The sequence below is a fragment of the Canis lupus genome, chromosome 6 (genome assembly GCF_011100685.1).
Source record: "Canis lupus familiaris isolate Mischka breed German Shepherd chromosome 6, alternate assembly UU_Cfam_GSD_1.0, whole genome shotgun sequence".
NCBI lineage: Eukaryota > Metazoa > Chordata > Mammalia > Carnivora > Canidae > Canis > Canis lupus.
Genome location: NC_049227.1, coordinates 63431798 through 63451863, shown reverse-complemented (window position 1 = coordinate 63451863; position 20066 = coordinate 63431798). Strand labels below are relative to the sequence as shown.

Below are 20066 nucleotides of genomic sequence, written 5' to 3'. Positions count from 1 at the left end.
GAGGGCATTTACTACCCCAGCAGAGCTAATATAGACCCTCAGCACCTCTCTGGCCAATTTCATCTAACCTTCCCTTATTCCCTCTACTCCAGCCATCATGACCTTCCTGTTTTCTTAAATATGCCAAGCATATTCCTGCCCCAGAATTGTCTCTCTCCCCTCTAGAATGTAAGCTCTATTAGTGCAAGGGTTTAGCCTGTTTTGTTCACTGCTGTGTTCCTAACAGCTAGGATATCTTCTAGTGCACTGAAATTGCTCAATAAATATTTGTGGGGATCCCTGGGTGGCGCAGCGGTTTGGCACCTGCCTTTGGCCCAGGGCGTGATCCTGGAGACCTGGGATCGAATCCCACGTCGGGCTCCCGGTGCATGGAGCCTGCTTCTCCCTCTGCCTGTGTCTCTGCCTCTCTCTCTCTCTCTGTGTGTGTGACTATCATAAATAAATAAAAATTAAAAAATAAATAAATAAATATTTGTGGAATGGATAGTGGTGGTGGTGGTAGTGGTGGTATGTGTGTGTATGTGGGTAGGGTGAGTCCAGCTGGTATCCAGAGTGTTTTAAGTATGGAGAGGGGTGAATTTATAAAGAATTTTCTGAAAAGTGGATGAGGTTCAAGATTTGAAATTATACTGAGGCTGAGAAGAGAGTTGGAGGATTCCTGACAGACTGAAAAGTTGGCTCAGAGCCGTTTGTTGCAAGAAATTTAAAAAGTAGGAATTCCCAAGTTGTCAGAATCATAAAATTCTGATTAAATCATAAAATTTACCTTTCTAGGTAAAGACAATGATTTTAATTTCATTTGTAATGAAACACAGTAAACAGTTTCCCCTGAAAGCAAAGGCAGAACCTTGTACAAAGATTAAAAGTATTGGCATTGAGGCCAGACTGGCTGGGCTCACACCCTTGACTCTACCGCTCACACTTTGTGTATCCCCTTGAGCAAGTTTCCTGGCCTCTGTTTTCACATTATAAAGTGAGCATGAGGATAACAGTATTCATAAAATGCTTATCTAAAAGGGTGGCTCAAATTAAATAAAAATACATGTGAAGTACTTATATGACTGTGCCTGGCACATAGTAAACACAAACATGAGCTATCATTATTCTCTTTTGAAAAAAAATACATGTGAAAAATCTGAAGTAAAAAATGTATGTCACAAACGCACCCTCCCACTTTGGTCCAGATTTAGTAATCAAGGGACAAGGCATAAAATGAAAGTCAGGATATTCTGACTGGACTAAGAAATAATTTTCAACCTGTACTGGTTATTAAAATGAGGCAACAAGGTGCACCTGGGTGGTGAAGTCGGTTGAGTGACTGACTCTAGATTTGGGTTCAGGTCCTGGTCTCAGGGTCGTGAGATCAAGCCCTGTGTTGGGCTCTGCATTCAGAGCAGTCTGCTTGAGATTCTTTCTCCCTCTCCCTCTGCCTCTACTGTCATGCTCTCTCTTTCTCTCTCTCTCTCTCTCAACAAACAAATCTTTTGTTTTTAAGATTTTTTAATTTATTCATGAGAGACACAGAGAGGCAGAGACATAGGCAAAGGGAGAAGCAGACTCCCTACAGGGAACCTGATGCTGGACTCCATCCCAGGATCCCAGGATCGTGACCTGAGCCAAAGGCAGACACTCAACCACTGAGCCACCCAGATGACCCAAATAAATAAATCTTAAAAAAAAAAAAAAAAAGCAGCCAGTCTGACTGATATGATTGAGTTGAGGAAGATACAACTTTATTTCAGTAAGTCATTACAACCATCTTGTGAAGCAGGTTTTTTTATTATCAGCCCCCCCGCTTAAACATGAATAACAGAGACTCAAAGATACATAATTTGCCAAGGATCACTCAGTTGGTCAAAGGCAGAGTCTGTTTTTCAACCTTGCTGCTCAGACTCCTGAAATCACACTCCTAACCATCTGACAAGATGAGGCATAGACCACTGGAATGACAAGGATTTCATGTGATAGCAGATGACCTCACTCAAAACTGTTGAGTGATTTCACAGAAAACTTTGGAGGCACTCTCTGACAGCACAAGTAAGGACACCAGGGTTACACGGACACAGGTTAGGACCTAAGTACTATTGAAATCATGTTAATTTTTAAAATTATGTACATATATGTACATTATGGGCCTGTGTCTACCAGTGGACTTGCAGCCTGTCTTTGTTGCTAGGGCACCCGCTGGGGAGCTGGCCACAGGGCAGCAGGCAACAGCTCCCTGGGATGGGACAGCAGCAAGAGGTGGTGGAAGCAGCATCCTCTCTCATGCTCCATGGTGGCACCTATGGCTGAACCCTTGAAGGGTTGGCAGGTCACTTTTGTGTGCTTCAGCTGGATGGCTCCACCAGAATGGCAAGATCTATTTTTTTTTTTAAGATTTTATCCATTTATTCATGAGAGACACACAGAGAGAGGCAGAGACATAGAGGCAGAAGCAGGCTCCTCACTGAGCAGGGAGCCCGATGCGGGACTTGATCCCAAGACCCTGGCTCACGCCCTGAGCCAAAGGCAGACTCTCAACCACCCAGGTGCCCCCAGAATGGCAAGATCTTCTCAGTAAGATTGTTATTGCAATAAACCTTTGGTCACAGAACACCCATTCTGTGAAGACACATGTCGATTTAACCAAAGGCAAAGCTTAGAAAACATATTCTTATGTTTTATCAAATGATAATGCTTATTATTAGAAAGTGTAAAGCAGAATGTACTCATGATGTTGTCTCTTTACGCAGCCTAACTCAGAGCCATGGCTCCAAAATCTCAAAAACAAAAGAGCTCAGGTGACCGAAAAAATTCCAAACGGAGCAAACCTAAACCAATATTACCTGGTAGGATTGTTTTTTCATCGATGGGATTTTTATGGGTCTAGCATCTGTATATACATTAGCAACCAAAATGACTAAGGTTTTATATATCACGCAATGAAATAGTTTTGTTGTCAAAAAGTCAACCACATACAGGATTTAAAGTATGGAGGTTTATTCTTATTTTTAATTCATTTCATTATAATACCTGTTAAATGTCATAGAATGAATGCCATAGAGAAAATATCGCTAAGAGATCATTCTATGAAACAAAGATAATTATTCAAATTCTATTTAATCACTCATAAAATAGTTTGTCTTCATTGTGTATTTATGTTTATGTTTTGTGCTTTGAGGCTTTAGTAAAAGACTGTAAAAACTACAACATTTTTTGCTTCAAAAATGTAAATTTGACACCATTTAATTGTATTCTAGAGAGTGAAGAAGCAGAAACTCTAAATATGGAGAGCATGGGTAAGTGGAAATATAATTGGGAATTTATGTCCCCAGTTTTACATTTTGATAAGCAATAAGCAAACAACAATACAAATTGAAGCAATTGATCAAGATGCACATGGGCTAAAATTACATTATGTCATTTGGATATAAAGTGAAAAATTTTAAAGAAAGAATAAAGAGTAAGAGTGGAAGAGAGAATTTCAAGCTGAGAAACAGACTTGAGCAGAGCAGCCTCTCACAAATCAAACATGGTATGGTTACTGAAGAGACTATAAAGTGTTGTGAGTCTGCAAGTTATTACTTTCATTAGAATGATATTTTTAAGACTCCGGCTCATGGGCAATATTTATCTTTACCTCATGGCAAGATCCCACTATTTCAAGTAAAGAGGCTAATTTTTAAGAAAATAAACTAGAACTTAAACAACCAAATTAATGTTGCTCCTACTTTTAGAGGCTAAATAATCTTACTCCAATAGCACCTTTTGTTTTGGTTGTTCAAACTTTCCTCATAGATTTAACTTAGGTGTGTACTTCGTGTTTACAGACAGAGAGGAAACAATGAGGGTTGGGGAGGAGGAAGGTCTAAAAGCCTTGTAGTTGGTTGTAAGGGCTTTGACTTTTAGTCATGTAGGATGGGAGCTACTCGAGTGGTATTTAAACAGATGGAATCTGACTTTTTAAAGTGTCACCCTGGCTATCCAGCGGAGAACTTCAGGGACAGAAGCAGAGATCAGTCAGAAAGCTATTTCAGGAACCCAGGAAAGAGAAGGTGGTGGGTTGGGCCAGGGTGGTAGAAGGGGGGGGTGGAGGTCGGGAGATGGTAGGAGGATGCCAGCTGACAGTAAATGGCACAGGAACAGGGCACACTGCCCAATAAATAATTTATCGAATCAATGAATGCACCGCCCAGAAATTTGGAAGTTGTCTTTGACAACTTTCTCCCCCTCAACACCTCCCCATCCACATCTAAACCATTCCACCTCTAAAATATATCCCATCCACTTCACATTATCTCCACATCTATAAGCTTAGTCCAGACCTCCACATCTCTCATGTAGATTGGTTCCTTAACCCCTACCTGGTATCACTGATTCTACTCACTCTTTTTCAATCCATTCTGCACACCACTTGGTAATGTGTCTTTCCTGCCTAAACTCTCCCATTGTTTTACTTTTCATTATAGCAGACCTGGATCTGCCTTTCTTTCTCTCTCTCTCCTCTCTCCTCTCCTCTCCTCTTCCCCTCCCCACCACTGTCCTACCCTAACCTAGAGCCCACCAGCCTTGCTTAGCACAGAGCATACCAAATTTATTCGTGCCTTGGGGCCTTTGCTCTTGCTACTCCTGATACCTGGATAGATTTCTATACAATATCTCCTTTTCACTAATCAGATCTAGACTCCAATCCCACCTCTGCACAAGGACTTCCTTGACCTCTCTTTCACCTAGTACCATTTTATTACCTTCATAGTACTTATCCTAATTTAAAAATTAAAGTACAGCCAATTCTTCTTTTTCTTGGAAGTTCTATGCAGTAGCTGTGAACACTGAATTAGCAAATACTGAGCTATCACTCCTAGGGTAAATATAGAGTTAGATTCCTATGAGCCTCTCTGGTCACATTTTCATTAGCCAATCAATACATAAACTTGTTTTATGTGCATTTCTGTTTAAAGACACCTTATTTAATATATATTGTTGATTCATAACATTGACTCACAGCCAACACACTACAACTCATGTCATGTCTGAACAATGCTTATCTAATATCCGTGTTTTCTCCATAAGGTTCATCCCAGCCTTCTTGCATTTAGGAATACTACAAAGAACTTCAGCACTATGCTTGGAGGCCATTTAACTGGAAAAATCACCAGAAAGAAAAATACAAAAATGTGGAATATTTGGCACTACATAGACAGTGAAAAGGACACTTGTTTACAGTTTTAGGGCTGATAAAAGATGGGAATGTGGATGTTGGGCAGCTCAAACGTTTTGCCACCATAAGCATGGCCACTAGTGATGGTAAAAGCACCATGACTACACGTTGGGGTTACAAATACATTTTGTTTTGTTTTATTTTATTTAAATATGGAACACTTTACGAATTTGTGTGTCATCCTTGCACAGGGACCACACTAATCTTCTCTATATCATTCCAATCTTTATATATGTGCTGCCAAAGCAAGCATGGGGTTACAGATAAGTTTTAGCAAGTGAATCTGCAATACAAAATCCACGAATAATGAAGATTGACTGTATTTATTTCTTTATGCATTTATAATCTGTTTTCACACACACCTGGCTGGCCCTTGTGCACACTCTCTCTCAAACACACACATGCACATATGCACACATGTACTCTGGGGAAACAGAAACTCTCTTGTTCACCACTGTACCCCAATGCCTAGAACAGATCTTGATACATAATAAGCACTCAGCAAATATTTGATTGATTTGTTGAATAAATGAATGAATAAATGGCTTTCCCTATTCTTATCTAACAGACCACCATCACTCCCACTCTTCTTAGTTCTAAGTTCTACCTTTCACCCTGTTTTCTCCTAAATAGCACTTGTCATGATTTGTACTTCTGTATTTCTGAGTGTATCTGTTTAACGTCTTCCTCTCCCTCTAGATAGTCTAACTAGTACCAACACTATGCTTTTCACATAGTAGTTGCTCAATAAATATTTCTTGACTGAATGTGTTGACTGGTAAGAAAATCCATGAACTTGAGAATGGGGCATGATGGAGATGTTTCAGCAGAAAATAAATGGGATAAAAAATAGATGTCTATATAAGGAGAAAAAAACAAAACCTTTGTATGTTGTAGTAAGACTTGAAGGTAGGTGTTGATTTATTTTATACTATAGCATCTCTCTTCTACCCCCAGGCCTTCCAGGGCAATGTTAGGACCCCTCTGACTTCCTTGCCATGGGGTCCTGACTTTGTCAACCATCACTCAGGACTTGTGGCTCATGCCCCAGGGAACTAGGATTCCCTTTCCTTCTAAAAACATAGGGATCAATGAACTAATGAAAAAACTGTTGCCTAAGGTTCCAAAAGGCAATGTCTAGAGGTGTCTAGAAAATAAATGTAATTTTTACATGTAGCTAATATTTATGGAGCAATACCTTTGTGCCAGGCACACTCTTCTCATTTGTTTGTCTCTACGAAGTAGGCATTATCATGGCCATTACAGAGGTGGAGATGCTGTGACTCCCAGAAGTTAAATAATTTATCCAAAGTATAAGTCATGCTTTAATACCGGTTAGAGTATCAGTAGTGTATTGTCTATTGCTGCAAATTACCACAAACCTAGTGGCTTAAAACACTTAAAACTTAAATGGCTAATTGTCTTACTATTTTGGAAACCAGGAGTCTGATATTACTTTCACTGGATCAAAGTCAAGATATTAACAGGGCTGGTTCCTTCTGGAGGCTTTGAGGAGAAGATCCACGCCTTTACCTTTTTCAGCTAAAGGCTCTCTGCATTCATGGACTCTTGGTGCTTTCCTCTATTTTCAAGGCCAGAAATGTAGTATTTTCTAATCTTTCTCTCTTTGACCTCTGCCTCTTTGTCACATCTCCTTCCTTGACTTCGGCCCTCCTGCCTCCATCTTACAAGGACATTTGTGGTTACCTTGGGCCCTCCTCAGGGGTCCAATGATCTCCCCCATCTCATGTTCCTTACCTTATCACATCTGGTAGTCCCTTTTGTTATATAAGGTAACTTATTTACAGGTTTCAGGGAATAGGACATGGACACCTATGAGGCGACTCTATTCTGTTTACCACCAGTGATTAATAGCACAGGTTTGGGAATTATACAGACTTGGCTCAATTCCTAATTCCACCATTTAATAACTGTGCGGTCACAAATCACTTCACCTTTCTGAGCCTCTACTTCCTTGTCTGAAAAACAAGGTAGTGAGACCTACCTCATGAGATTCTTAGAAGTTAAATTAGGTAGTACACACACACTTCTTTACGTGGGCCGTCACAAAGATGGTTCACACTGTTACTATTTTATTTTTTTACTATTTTATTTTTTAAAGATTTTATTTATTTATTCATGAGAGATGCATAGATGTAGGCAGAGGGAGAAGCAGGTTCCCAGTGGGGAGCCCAATGTGGGACTTCACTCCAGGATCCCAGGATCATGCCCTGAGCTGAAAACAGACGTTTAACCACTGAGCCACCCAGGTGCCCCTGTTGTTACTATTTTAAAAAGATACTATTAAAAAAAAAAAAAAGATACTATAAAGACATAGACCAATAAATGAGAATGACAAATCCCAAAGTAGGCTAACATATATATGGTCAATGGATTTTCAAAAATGTACAAATGCAGTTGAGTGGAGAAAAAACAGTCTTTTCAACAAATGATGTTGGAATAATTGTATATCTATATGCAAAAAAAAAAAAGAACTTCAGTCCATATTTCACATCATATGCAAAAATTCACTCAAAATAGATCATAGACATTAATATAAAACCAAATATTATAAAACTTCTAGAAGAAAACATAGGAGAAAAATCTTTGTGACCATGGATTAGGCAAAGATATCCTAGATATAACACTCAAAGTCATAAATCTTAAGAAATCTTTGCCTTATCGATCTTTTCTTTTATGGATTATCAGTCAGAAATGTAAAGGAATGAACCATTGCTACATGCAACAACACGAATGAATCTCAAATCATTTTGCTGAGTAAAAGATAAATAAACATGCTGTGTAATTGCATTTGTAAATATTCCATGAACAGTGAACTAAGTCATAAGTAATAGAAAGCAGATCAGTGGTTGCCTAGGGGCGAGGGAGGGATGCAGGGAGGAAGGGACAAGAGGAAACAAGGGATTATGGATGTGTTCTTTATCTTGTTTGTGGTGATGGCTTCATGGGTGTATGCATATTATTTATCAAATTGTACACTTTAAATATATCCAGTTTATTATTTGTCAATTATATCTTAATAAACTGCTTTTCAAAAAGTAAATAGCAGGGCAGCCTGGGTGGCTCAGCGGTTTAGCGCCGCCTTTGGCCCAGGGCGTGATCCTAGAGAGCAGGGATCAAGTCCCATGTCAGGCTCCCTGCTTGTAGCCTTCTTCTGTCTCTGCCTCTCTCTCTCTCTCTCTCTCCTCATTAATAAATAAAATGTTAAAAAAAAAAGTGAATAGCAACCAAAATATTAAATAAATAAACAGATGAAATACATGAGAGTTATTTAAATTAGCTCTGTTTCAAAATGCAGGGCAATTGAGGTATAAGCTAAGGTTTGTAGGGCATAGGCCTCTTCCTTGTACACACACAGTAAGATTCTGAGGAGTAAGTTACTTAGAGCTTAAGTCTGTCTGTGGCTCCTGCTCTATCAACTACTAAGTCAGTAACTGCCACTCACTGTATCTTGTGGGATGTAATCTGTCACTTCCCCCACCATGTGTGAGGAAGGAACAGGACCCTCTCCTGTGCTCTGCTGTGTCCACGCATTAGAAAGAAAGTACAGCATGGTAGTAAGAATGCAGGGACCTTAGTTTGGATCCCAGCTCCCCCATTTTCAACTCCCAGGGAGGGAAAAATGGCAGTTTGTCTCTAATTTATGAACAACTTGTATTCCAAATGTTTATTATGCCAACTGATTGCAATTTGGAATACATCTCCACATATAATCATAATGTGTTATGCACATAGTCATTCCCCTCCCCTCCAAATTACCTGATAGTTGTGTCATAGAGCCACTAGGGTGGGGGAGTAAATATTTCTTTTTTGGAGGGGGGATAAATCTTTCTATAGGAAAATAAGCCCTAAATTCCACTTTAAGAGGCCACATGCACTTCTCCCCTTGCTGGCACATCTGTTGAGCAGTAGGAGAAAAGATGTCAGGATGTCCAGGCATATAGGGTCTGGAAAAGATGGGAGTGGGCTCTGGGACCCTGGAAGGGAGACTTGGGGGAGGGAGTTTTGGGGATAGATGCAGAGCTGAGACTGGGACCATGGAAACTGATGATAATGAAAAAGGATAAGAAAATGAGAAGACATCTTGAGAGAGGGAAAATAGGGCACTCTATTAATAGAGGCTCTCTTGAAAGGTAGTATTACCGATAATTGTTGTTTTCTTCTTTTTACCTTTTTGACATTTTCTGTAATGGATATACTTACTTTAAAAATAAGAACAATTATTCTAAAGTCTTCTAAAATCTAACCAAGACAATTATTTAAAGCAAACAAATTTATGTTTCTTCTTACTATTTTAAGCAGTTATATTTAATGTCCAAATTCTACTTTGCCTTCCCCAGGTCATCCAGAAATTTACCCTTTGGTGTTAACTACCCAGACCCAGGAAATATTTAACTGCCGAATAGATGAAGATGTCACAGATGAGCAACCTTATAAGCTTATCAAAAAAGAAGATATTTTTGCAGACTTTCAAAACAGAGCTGCAGTATCTGATTTCTATCCAGTCAGAAAAGTTATCCAAGTAAGTGCAACACCCTTCTTTATTTTTCAGTTCTACCTCAGGAAGTTTCTAGTACATAATAACAAAAGGTAGAGAGATTATTGAATTCAAACCTGTGCCATTCCCCTCTCCCCATCACATTGGACAAATGCTAGCTTGCCCATGCCTCCTTTGGAATTCTGCTTGATGATCCTTTGTGAAAAGCAAACACCTATCAATGACTGATTCTTACTTCACACCCAGAAAAGCTCATCCTTGCCCAATTTCAACTAGAATAGGAATGTACTTTTATTTTTCCATACTGCTTTAATTTTTTTAATTCATAATTTTGGTCCTGATTCGCCTCCAAATATGCTATAGAGCACCGACACCAAATAAAAGGAATGCTTCTTTTTTCCCATTAGAAATAAAATTATATGGTAAATTTCCCTGGACCTACTGAGCTTTAAGAGCTATATTATGTTAATAAAATAATTTTACAACTTGGGATTATGAGCCATAGATAAGCACTATGGCTACCCTTTTATGATTGATTAAAAATATATCAATTTTGTGTCTGAGTAAACTGAAGGAAAGCTGACCTTCCCTTTTGATTATACTCCTATAGGAATATCCTGGAGATGAGCTTCTGGTTGTTTATGACAAAGACTTCAGATATGGACTTAACTTTTATCTTATTGGAACTGAAGAGGGCAAAGAAAATTATTTGAATGTAAGCATACCCCAATTCCTTGCATTTTGTTGGTTGTCTGAAGGAAGAAATACCTCCAGGGGAGACCTATGCATTATGGTTATGATTATTCTTGTTCAGCTCTCTTTCCCTGGGGCCTAGACCAGGTTCTGGCATTTAAAGTAGGTAAACAGTAAATGTGGGATGAGCTAAGTCAAACATCTCAGAGTAGCAGGTACTTACTCACTTATTTGCCCTTCACTGAACCTATGAGAACAGAAACGGTAAATCTGGAGTAACATTGCTGTTGGCCACTCTTTGTCCCATATTCTTGGTTCTCATTTTCCTGTCTCCATGGCTTTGAGTAAGTTACTGAACCACTTGTCTGCAAAGTGTTGGCACCAACAGTATCTGTTTCCAGGGCTGTTGTGAAGACTAAAAAGGCTTTTTCTTTTCTTTTGCTCAGTTTCCTTCTCCTAATTGAAGAACATGTACCAACAATAAAGAAAATAAGGAAGTGCTTAATGAATTTATACAAATGTAAAGTTTATTGTGAAATATACACATGCAGCTATAATCTACTTCTGGTCATGTATTTTAGCATGCTATTTATTTTACTCCAGCCTCCAGAAATAGCAGAAGAACAGGAAGACTACAAGGAGCATATTATAGAAGATTTATATGTTTATAGGCCACCTGTCTCTAAACCATGGGTTTCTTTGGGCAGTGAAAAAGAAATTGAGGAAGAATCAGTTAAGGAATCTACAAAACAGGTCAGAGGCTTGGATATGATCTTCAGTGTGTTACCTCTCTATAATGCTTCCTGAGGGATCTGTGAGGTTTGCTATGTTTGCCAGTGGGAATGTCATTTTTCCTTTGATAGAAGAATGGTCATTATTTGGAGTCTTTGGGTATTAAGGGTCAAAATGTGTTCCCCCAAAGAGGTATGTTGAAGTCCTAATCTCCAGTACCTCAGAATGTGACCCTATTAGGAAATGGGGGTCGCTAATCCTCTAGGACTTGTGTCCCTATAAAAAGAAAGCCATGCAAAGTCGTGGGGAGAACCCATGTGAAGAAGGAAGCAGAAATTGGAGTTATGTATCTACAAGCCAGAGAACAGCAAAGGTTGCTGGCCATCACCAGAAGCTAGGAGAGAGGGGATCCCTGGGTGGCGCAGCAGTTTGGCGCCTGCCTTTGGCCCAGGGCGCGATCCTGGAGACCCGGGATCAAGTCCCACGTCGGGCTCCCGGTGCATGGAGCCTGCTTCTCACTCTGCCTATGTCTCTGCCTCTCTCTCTCTCTGTGTGACTATCATAAATTAAAAAAAAATAATAAAAAAAAGAAGCTAGGAGAGAGGCAAGAAACAGATTCTCCCTCAGATCCCCTAAAAAGGAACAAAGCCTTCAACATTTTGATCTTGGGCTTCCAGCCTCTACAACTATGTTCATAGTTCAAATAAATTCCTGTTGTTTTAAAGCACCCAGGTTGTGGCACCTGGTTACAGCAGCCCTAGGAAACTGACACAGTGGCATTCCAGAGCAGCCCCTGAGAAGCTTTGTATGTGAGTGATTTATTATGAAAATGTTCCATAGAAGTATAGGAAAAGTAGCAGGATAAGGACAGAGCAGAAGTCCTTACCAAGGATGCAGTCTCAGGCACAAGTCCAGTAGAGGAAAGGCTTCAGCTTGAACCCCTAAGGGAACCCTGGAATGTAAATTATACCTGGGTTGTCCCAAACAGCAGCAAAAAAGATAGGCTTACACATGTCTCCTACCAGTCCAACACTGATCAAGATGTAAGCTTCGAGTCACATCCTATTTTTTGGTACCTTTGTACCAAAGTGGTCCCAGTAGCCCTAAAGCAGTGCTCTGCAGAAGAGCAGTAGGTGGTAGCCCTGGAAATAGAAAGCATACAGAGCTGGAGGGGCAAACAAAGTATAGAAAGAGATTTGGGAGGATTTGAGCAGAGCACCAGTATTGTCCACCATACATCCACTTTTCCATGGACTTGATTATGTTACTTTTACTGCTGTTGCAGATTACATATATGATTTCTCGAAAAAGAAGTAAATTTGGAGCGCCAATTAAGTTCAGTGACCAAAATGCTTCCAGTGTAAAAGATGCCTATATTGAGTGTACAGCCTACCCAGATAGAAATTTTACCCTCAAGCAACTCGAGAAAGATGTTGGCATGCAGGTAGTCCCCAAAGTCAAGGACACAAGTACTCAAACAAGATGGTAAGCATGTAATGGGGTTGTATATTTTCAAAGGCAATTATTATTAAGTATAATAATACTTAATATTAAGTATTATTAGTACCAAAGACATTAGTACCAAAGAAACTAAGACTTTGAGACAAATTTCTAAGCCAAGCCAGCTAGAGATTTCTGTGTTCCTTCCAGGGTGCAGAAAACTGAAGAGCACGAGTCAATCAGGTTAGACTTGGGGGGTAGACTCAGGAAAGGACAGGGAAGTTCCAACAACAGAAACCCAAACCAGAGGACTCTAGATTGAGTTGCCTCTCAATGAATGCTGATTTGTACTGAGAGACCGTTGTATCCATGTAAAGGGAGTGAAAAGATGAGAAATAGGCAAAGTTCTTGACCCTTAAGATGAAAACAAAATATATGAATCAAAAGTTTCAAATCTAGGTGACTAGGAGAATGCTGGTACTCCTTACCAAGATCAGGAAATCAGGAAGGGTGGCTAGTTGAGGGTAGAGAGGCTGAGCTACATGATTGTGATGGAAGCCTTAAAAAAAAAAAAAAAATCAAAGATGAGGTTCAAAGAGGATTGAGAGTGAAAGCGAATGTTTCCAGTGTTCTTTCCACACATTAGGCATTCTTCTAAGCACTTGGCACACAGCGACTCAATTAATTCCTACAACTGCCCTTGGAGGTAGGCACTATCCCCATTTTACAGCTAAATAAAATGGGGCAGAGCCAGGTTAAAAATAAAACTTAATATTCAGAACATAATTTAAATCTGAAGCAATCACAAATAGATCTGCTGAGAAATAACAAAATAATCACATTAAAAAAATAAGAATGGCTCTTAGTCATATTGCTACTTGGATGAAATCAATACATGGTATATAATTTCTTACTTAATCCTACCTAGAGGACACTAATGTGTGCTAGAAATTAAGAACTGAACCTAAGATTTGAACCCAGGTCTCTCTGGTTCCAACACCAACATTCTTTCTAGCCCTCTGCTTTGTGCTACTGATACTGAGCTAGCTAGGGGAAAAAAGAATTGTTTATGAAACATAAAACTCTCTTTACTCCTTATTTCATTACTCAATATATTTGCCTCCCACGGAGACACTTTACCTACATTTGCTCAACATAGATTAAATACAACCTAATATTTTTTGAGCACTTATAATGTGCTATTTTAAAGCTTTACATGTATTAATGCATTCAATTTACTATGACTTTATGAGCCAGGTACTTTGAGAGATTCGTGTAGAGATGAGTAAACAGGCACAGAGAGGTTAAATAATTAGCTCGAGGTCACAAAGCTTGTAAGTGATAAAAACCAAGCTTCAAAACCAGGCAGCATGTCACCAGAGTGCACACTCTTAATGACTGTGCCATATGACCTTTCTATAGCCCCATACCCTAGAATCAAGGAGCTCCCTGGTCTAGTGGGTGAGACTGCCAATGCCCAAATGCAACAGGATATGTTAAAGGAGGGACAGGAGGACAGATTGGATGGAATAAGCTTCCTACCAGAGATCATGGTGCCATCATTGCTGAAATGTAAATTGTTTCTAGTTTTGTATATTTAGAGCAGTTTCTCAATCTCAGCCCTACTGACATTTTGGGCTGGATAAATCTCTTTTGTGGGAGGCTGTCTTGTGTGTTGTAGGGTATCCCTGCATCCCTGGTTTCTACCCTCCATAGGCCAGTAGCACATTCCACTTGTGACAACCAAAAATGTTTCTCAATGTGGCCAAATGTTCCCAGGGTGTCGGGGTGGAGTAGGATTGCACTGGTTAAGAAGCGCCGATTTAGGGATCCCTGGGTGGCGCTGCGGTTTAGCGCCTGCCTTTGGCCCAGGGCGCGATCCTGGAGACCCGGGATCGAATCCCACGTCGGGCTCCCGGTGCATGGAGCCTGCTTCTCCCTCTGCCTGTGTCTCTGCCTCTCTCTCTCTCTCTCTCTCTCTCTGTGTGACTATCATAAATAAATAAAAAAAAAATTAAAAAAAAAAAAAAAGAAGCGCCGATTTAATGAAATGAAGAGAGAGAATGATGAACACATGTGGCAAAATGTTAATAACTGATGAATCTGGATGAAGAGTGTATGGGAGTTCCTTAGATCTTTCTTACAACTTTTCTATAAGTTAAAAATATCTAAATAAAAACTTAAAAAAATAACTTCTTGAGGACGCCTGGGTAGCTCAGTGGTTGAGTGTCTGCCTTCAGCCCAAGTTGTGATCCCGAGGTCCCAGAATGAAGTACTGCATAGGGTTCCCTACAGGGAGCCTGCCTCTCCCTCTGCCTATGTCTCTGCCTCTCTCTCTGTGTGTCTCTCATGAATAAATAAATAAAATCTTAAAAAAAAAAAGAATTTCTTGATTATGTTGGAAACAAATACATAAACACTCAAAGTATTTCAAAAAGGCAGTCAACATGAGTTATCTAGGATAAGAAAAAATTCAATATATAGAGTTTAAATAAAAAATAGTATCTTATTACTATCACAGAAAGAAACCTTTGATCTGTCACAACCTATATTTACTTTCCTTTGATTTTATTTTTGGTATTCAATTTTCTTTTAGGACATACCCCAAAAATGCCACTACACAATATTATCCAAGAGAATTTTCAGAGGAGGAAAAAGAGATATTTGGACAATCAAAGACTCTGAGTGACTTTCTTAATAACGTGTCTGTAAGGTAAAAATTGTATATTGAGTTTTTTAAATAAGCATAAAATGTGTATGCATACCTATTATGATGGGTCTTAAAAGGCAACTCAGTCCATGGTGTCTAGTTAGAGAGTATGACGAGTTATCAGATATGCATGAGCATGTGACACATTCTCAGTCTTTCTTTCCTTTCTATTGCCAGGCAACATCCTAGACCTCCCAGGCTAAGACCACACCAGCATTCATCTGGGAAATGTATACAGTTGAGTGTGTGAGGATGTTTTCCTAATGGCAAACTAATAGCTATTCACATAGTCCCTTTATTTAAGTCTTTGTTCTTCACTCCTCTTTTTAGTTTCATTAACTTGTATAGGATCACAAAGGATCACAAAGACGAGGATGCAGAGGGTGTGGAGGACGATCATGGCAATGATGATCTTTGTAAATGATATCCTGAATTCAATTCAGATGTACCTTTGTATCTTACCCCTTACCCCTAATTCCTCTCTTACTGAGTCTGAGAGAGAGGCTTCTTCAGAGACACACACACACTGTTACTAGGACCCTGGGGTTTCTACATCAGAGAAGAACTTGACAAAGTCTCAAGTCGAAATCAGAATTCAGAGGAAGTGGAACCAGTGGTGAAAAGGTCTGCCAGTTGTACCCTGTAGGTTGGTTTCCATTTCTTTCCAAAATTAAAAATCTATTGGTCAAGTTCATACATAGCCCATGGTAAGCTTTTTCATTTTTAAGAAAACACCATTAATTCTTTGAGACTTTTAAATATCCTGAAAATCCCAACAACATTTTGAAAGTAATTTCCTCTGCCTGGGGGGATCTGGTTCAAAAACTCACCAAGGAAGCAAAGAGAGTATATTAAACTAGATAAAATGCTTTATATATGTATAGTTATGTTTACTCTGGGTCAAGTCTTCTTGTGAAGTTTATTAAAACTTGGAACAAAAATAATTTTTAAAAACTTGGAACAAAGAAAAAAGATACTCCAATGCCTGATGACCAACGACCGTTCAGCAGGCTGTCCTTTGCTAACTTGTCTTACACTGTAGCGAGCCTACCTGCCATCTCCCTGTACCAGCCACCAGAATAACTATGGGATCAAAGCTAAGGAGAGCAGAGGAAACAATGTTTTTTTCAAAGAGCCAGAAACCCAGAGGTAGAAACACACCCTCTCCTCACAGGATTTCAGTACTAACTGGTCTCTGGAGAAGTTATTACACATGCAGGAAAACTGTAGATCTCATGGCAAGGGTAGGAGGACACACTACAAGAAAGAATTCCATGAAGCCTCCAGAAATTGCCAGAGGTTTGATGTTTTAAAAAGGGGGTTGCTGTTTTGTAGACTCTGCTGGTTGATTAGGGGAAATGAAAATCAGGTGAGTTTACTTCCAACTTTGCAGCAAGCCTCATTTTCTTGTTTGGTGACAAAATTAAATGTATTTCTGCTTGGCTACAAAACTAAACAACAACAACAAACAAAAAAACCAGTGTGCTAACTATCTGCCACTCATTTACAGAAAGCATGCTATTGATTTTCCTATGGGGCAGTAAGAAAGGAACAAGAAAACCTAAGGTTTCTGTTTCCTCATATCAAAATGTAGTCCTTAAAATTTTTCCTGATAAGAATATTAAAAATGAGAAATCTGTCTATCCATTTGAAAGCCATAAATGGGGCAGCGCTGGTGGCTCAGCGGTTTAGCACCGCCTTCAGCCCAGGGCCTGATCCTAGAGACCTCGGATCGAGTCCCATGTCAGGCTCACTGCATAGAGCCTGCTTCTCCCTCTGCCTATCTCTGCCTCTCTCTCTCTCAGGAATAAATAAAAAATACTTTAAAAAAATAAAAATAAAGCCATAAATGGCCTACAGCCAATTCTTAATTATCCACATGGTGTATTATCTTTAAACTTCAGTTTTTATTCTTCCCTTTCAGTTACCAGGCTTTAGAAAGAGTAATACTAAACAGCTTTATATTTCCTTCTCTGAGATGTGGGAAGGAGAAGCCAGAAATATAAGAAAAAATAGGAAAATTGGCTCCGGAATTATAATAGCACTGGTCAAGAAGAAATAAACCCACAAATATATCAGCTGCCATGTTTCCCACTCTAAAACTGTTGAAGGCTTATTCAATTTTTTAAAAGTTAATATAAGCCTGGCTTTGATCTGGGAAGAGTTCCCTTTTAGAAATGAGTTCTTACAGAACTTTATCCAAAAAGAACCTAAGGGAAGCAGTATTTGCAAAAGAAGGAAATGATAAGAAAGCAGATAGAAGAACTTCAAGGGATTCTCAAAGCAACCAAGATACATTATTTTCTAGATTAAAAAAAAAAAAAAAGGAATTACAGGGGCACCTGGGTGGCTCAGTTGATTAAGCATCTGACTCTTAATTTCAGCTCAGGTCATGATCTCAGGGTCCTGAGATGGAGCCTCGTGTCAGGCTCCACACTCAGCATGGAGTCAGCTTGACATTCTCTCTCTCTCTCCCTCTGTCCTTCCCCCTGCTCTCACTCACTCTCTCTCTCTCTCCTCTCTAAAATTATATATATATATATATATATTTTTTTTTTTTTTTTTTAAAGTACTTACAGGGGATGCCTGAGTGGCTCAGCGGTTGGGTGCCTGCTTTTGGCCCAGGGTGTGATCCTGGAGTCCCAGGATCGAATCCTACATCAGGCTCCTTCCGTGGAGCCTGCCTGTGTGTGTGTGTGTGTGTGTGTGTGTCTCATAAATAAATAAAAATCTTTTAAAAAATAGATAAATAAATAAAAAATAAAAAGTACTTACAGGCTCTAACTCAGACAACAGTTTTGCCAGCCTCCATTCAGAAACCGGAGTGCAAAGAAACCAAGAAACAGGAAGCAAGAGAAACGGTGCCGTCTTCACTTCTCCTTTGTGAATTAGCTCCCAGTTCAGACTGAGAGAGAAGAATCAGGAAATCAGAGCAAAGCCCCCGGCTTTAGCTTGTCTCTTGGGAATTTCTTTCTCATTTAGGCTGAAACAGAAAAAAAACCTCAAGATCTTGAAAATGTTAACAAATGCTTCTATTTGAAGCTCCAGGCTGTGAACCTACCTCTCACAGGGTTTTTAAACATGCTTGATTTGTTAATTTATTAATTAATCCAGGGGCACCTGGATGGCTCAGATGGTTCAGTGTCTGCCTTTGGCTTAGCTCATGATCCCAGTGTCCTGGATTGAGCCCCACTTCGGATTCCTGGCTCAGCGAGGAGTCTGCTTCTCTCTCTGCCTCCCGCTGCTCATTCTCTCTCTCTCTCTCTCTCTCTCTCTCTCTCTCTCTCAAGCAAAACAATAAAATAAAATAAATGTGCATATGAATCACCTGAGGATCTTGTTAACATGCAGACTCTGACTCTGACTCGTAAATTTGGGGTAGAATCTGTGACTGCATTTTTAGCAAACTCCCAAGTCATGATGGTGCTGATGGTCCACAGACCACACTTTAGGTCCTAGTTTGGAAGATAAAATACAAGAATTTAACCAAGAGTATTCAATTAAGCAGTGAACAGTAGTGTTAATTCCTAACAACACAGGTATTAAGGGTCACACTGCTTAATGACATTCTTAGGAGTACCTATTATAATACTTAGAGTTTATATTTAATTGTCTAACTAAAGGAGGGTTTTTTTTGTTTTGTTTTGTTTTTGACTCTCAATCATTAGGGTAAAATCCTGGGTGGCATTCTAATCATAGGAAAGCTCCAGAGGCTATGCAAATGAGCCAAGCTTTCAAACCTAAGCATATACAGGGGCAGTACACACGACAGAAACTTAGAGTAACAATTTTTTGTTTTTGTTTGTTTGCTTGTTTATGGTACTACTTCTTTCAAGAACATACCTCATTTTATACCTCATAAGCAAATAACTGAGTAATGGTGGAATTAGTTGGTCAAACTCACAGAAAACAGTTATAAGATCTAGAAAACCATATTTATACACAAATGTACACACAACTACTTGACGGCTCAGGAGAGTGACCAAAAGTAAGCAGGGACTGGAGAGGAGAAGGATGAGATTTGCAAGTTTGCAAGGGTCTTTCTATGGATTATTGCCTAACCCATAGGAGGCTCTGGTGCCAGAAACCTACAGCCATACAGGTCTACGGGGGCAGAATAACCAAACAGTCAGGGGAAAGTCATGGAAGGAAGGGAGCCCAGGTAAGCCAAGACCCCAGATCTACATAAAAATCTAATCAGATTCTAGACTGTAGACTAAAGTGCTCATTTTTAGGGGAGACTCTAGGGGGATCCAGAACCAGCATCTAGAAGCTGAAAAATTGACAAGAGATTTGGAGTTTGAGTCCAGCAAAGTTAACTGCATTATAGAACAAATTTCACATTTCGGAGGAACAAAAGAGAATCCAGGGTCTCTACAACATGTCATTTATAATGTCCAGTTTCATTAAACATGGGAAGTCACCAGCCATGTGGAGAAGCAGGAAAATGGGGCACTCAGGTTCCTCCCGATACCCCCTGGGGAACCAACGGAGGGTTTTTCCCCTCCAACACCAAATACATATCTTGTCCGACACCAAGTCCCTAACCCTCAGCACTATCAAGTTAGTCTAGACTCCACGAGGTAAGGGGCTTAGTCTCATAAGCCTGCCCCAGACACCAATCTCCAGACACCAATCTTGAGTCCCCGGGGGCAGGGGGGCTGGCTATACTTCTGCTTGACCAGCTGTAAATGAGTTCGATAATTCTCCAGAAGGACTCCTTTAACTCAGGAAAGCACTTTCCTTACTATTACCAGTTCACTGTAAAG

The 20066-nt window shown here is 39.7% G+C and overlaps 1 protein-coding gene and 1 non-coding gene across 9 annotated transcripts in view; one reads left to right on the top strand and one right to left on the bottom strand.

Annotated features, from left to right (window-relative positions):
- The window catches only part of DNAI3 (dynein axonemal intermediate chain 3), an 80326-nt gene that overhangs the window by 6015 nt on the left and 54245 nt on the right, over positions 1-20066 (top strand). For all 8 annotated transcript variants that reach the window (XM_038541509.1, XM_038541511.1, XM_038541510.1 and 5 more), the window contains 7 exons: positions 2736-2831; positions 3243-3281; positions 9565-9746; positions 10333-10437; positions 11019-11168; positions 12433-12632; positions 15184-15300. In XM_038541509.1, the coding sequence (XP_038397437.1) occupies positions 2750-2831; positions 3243-3281; positions 9565-9746; positions 10333-10437; positions 11019-11168; positions 12433-12632; positions 15184-15300 (875 nt within the window). In that variant the 5' untranslated portion in view covers positions 2736-2749. The remainder of the gene's footprint in view (positions 1-2735; positions 2832-3242; positions 3282-9564; positions 9747-10332; positions 10438-11018; positions 11169-12432; positions 12633-15183; positions 15301-20066) is intronic.
- LOC119872389 lies at positions 5350-5452 on the bottom strand. Its single transcript, XR_005361482.1, has one exon. It is a non-coding gene; the product is annotated as a U6 spliceosomal RNA (small nuclear RNA).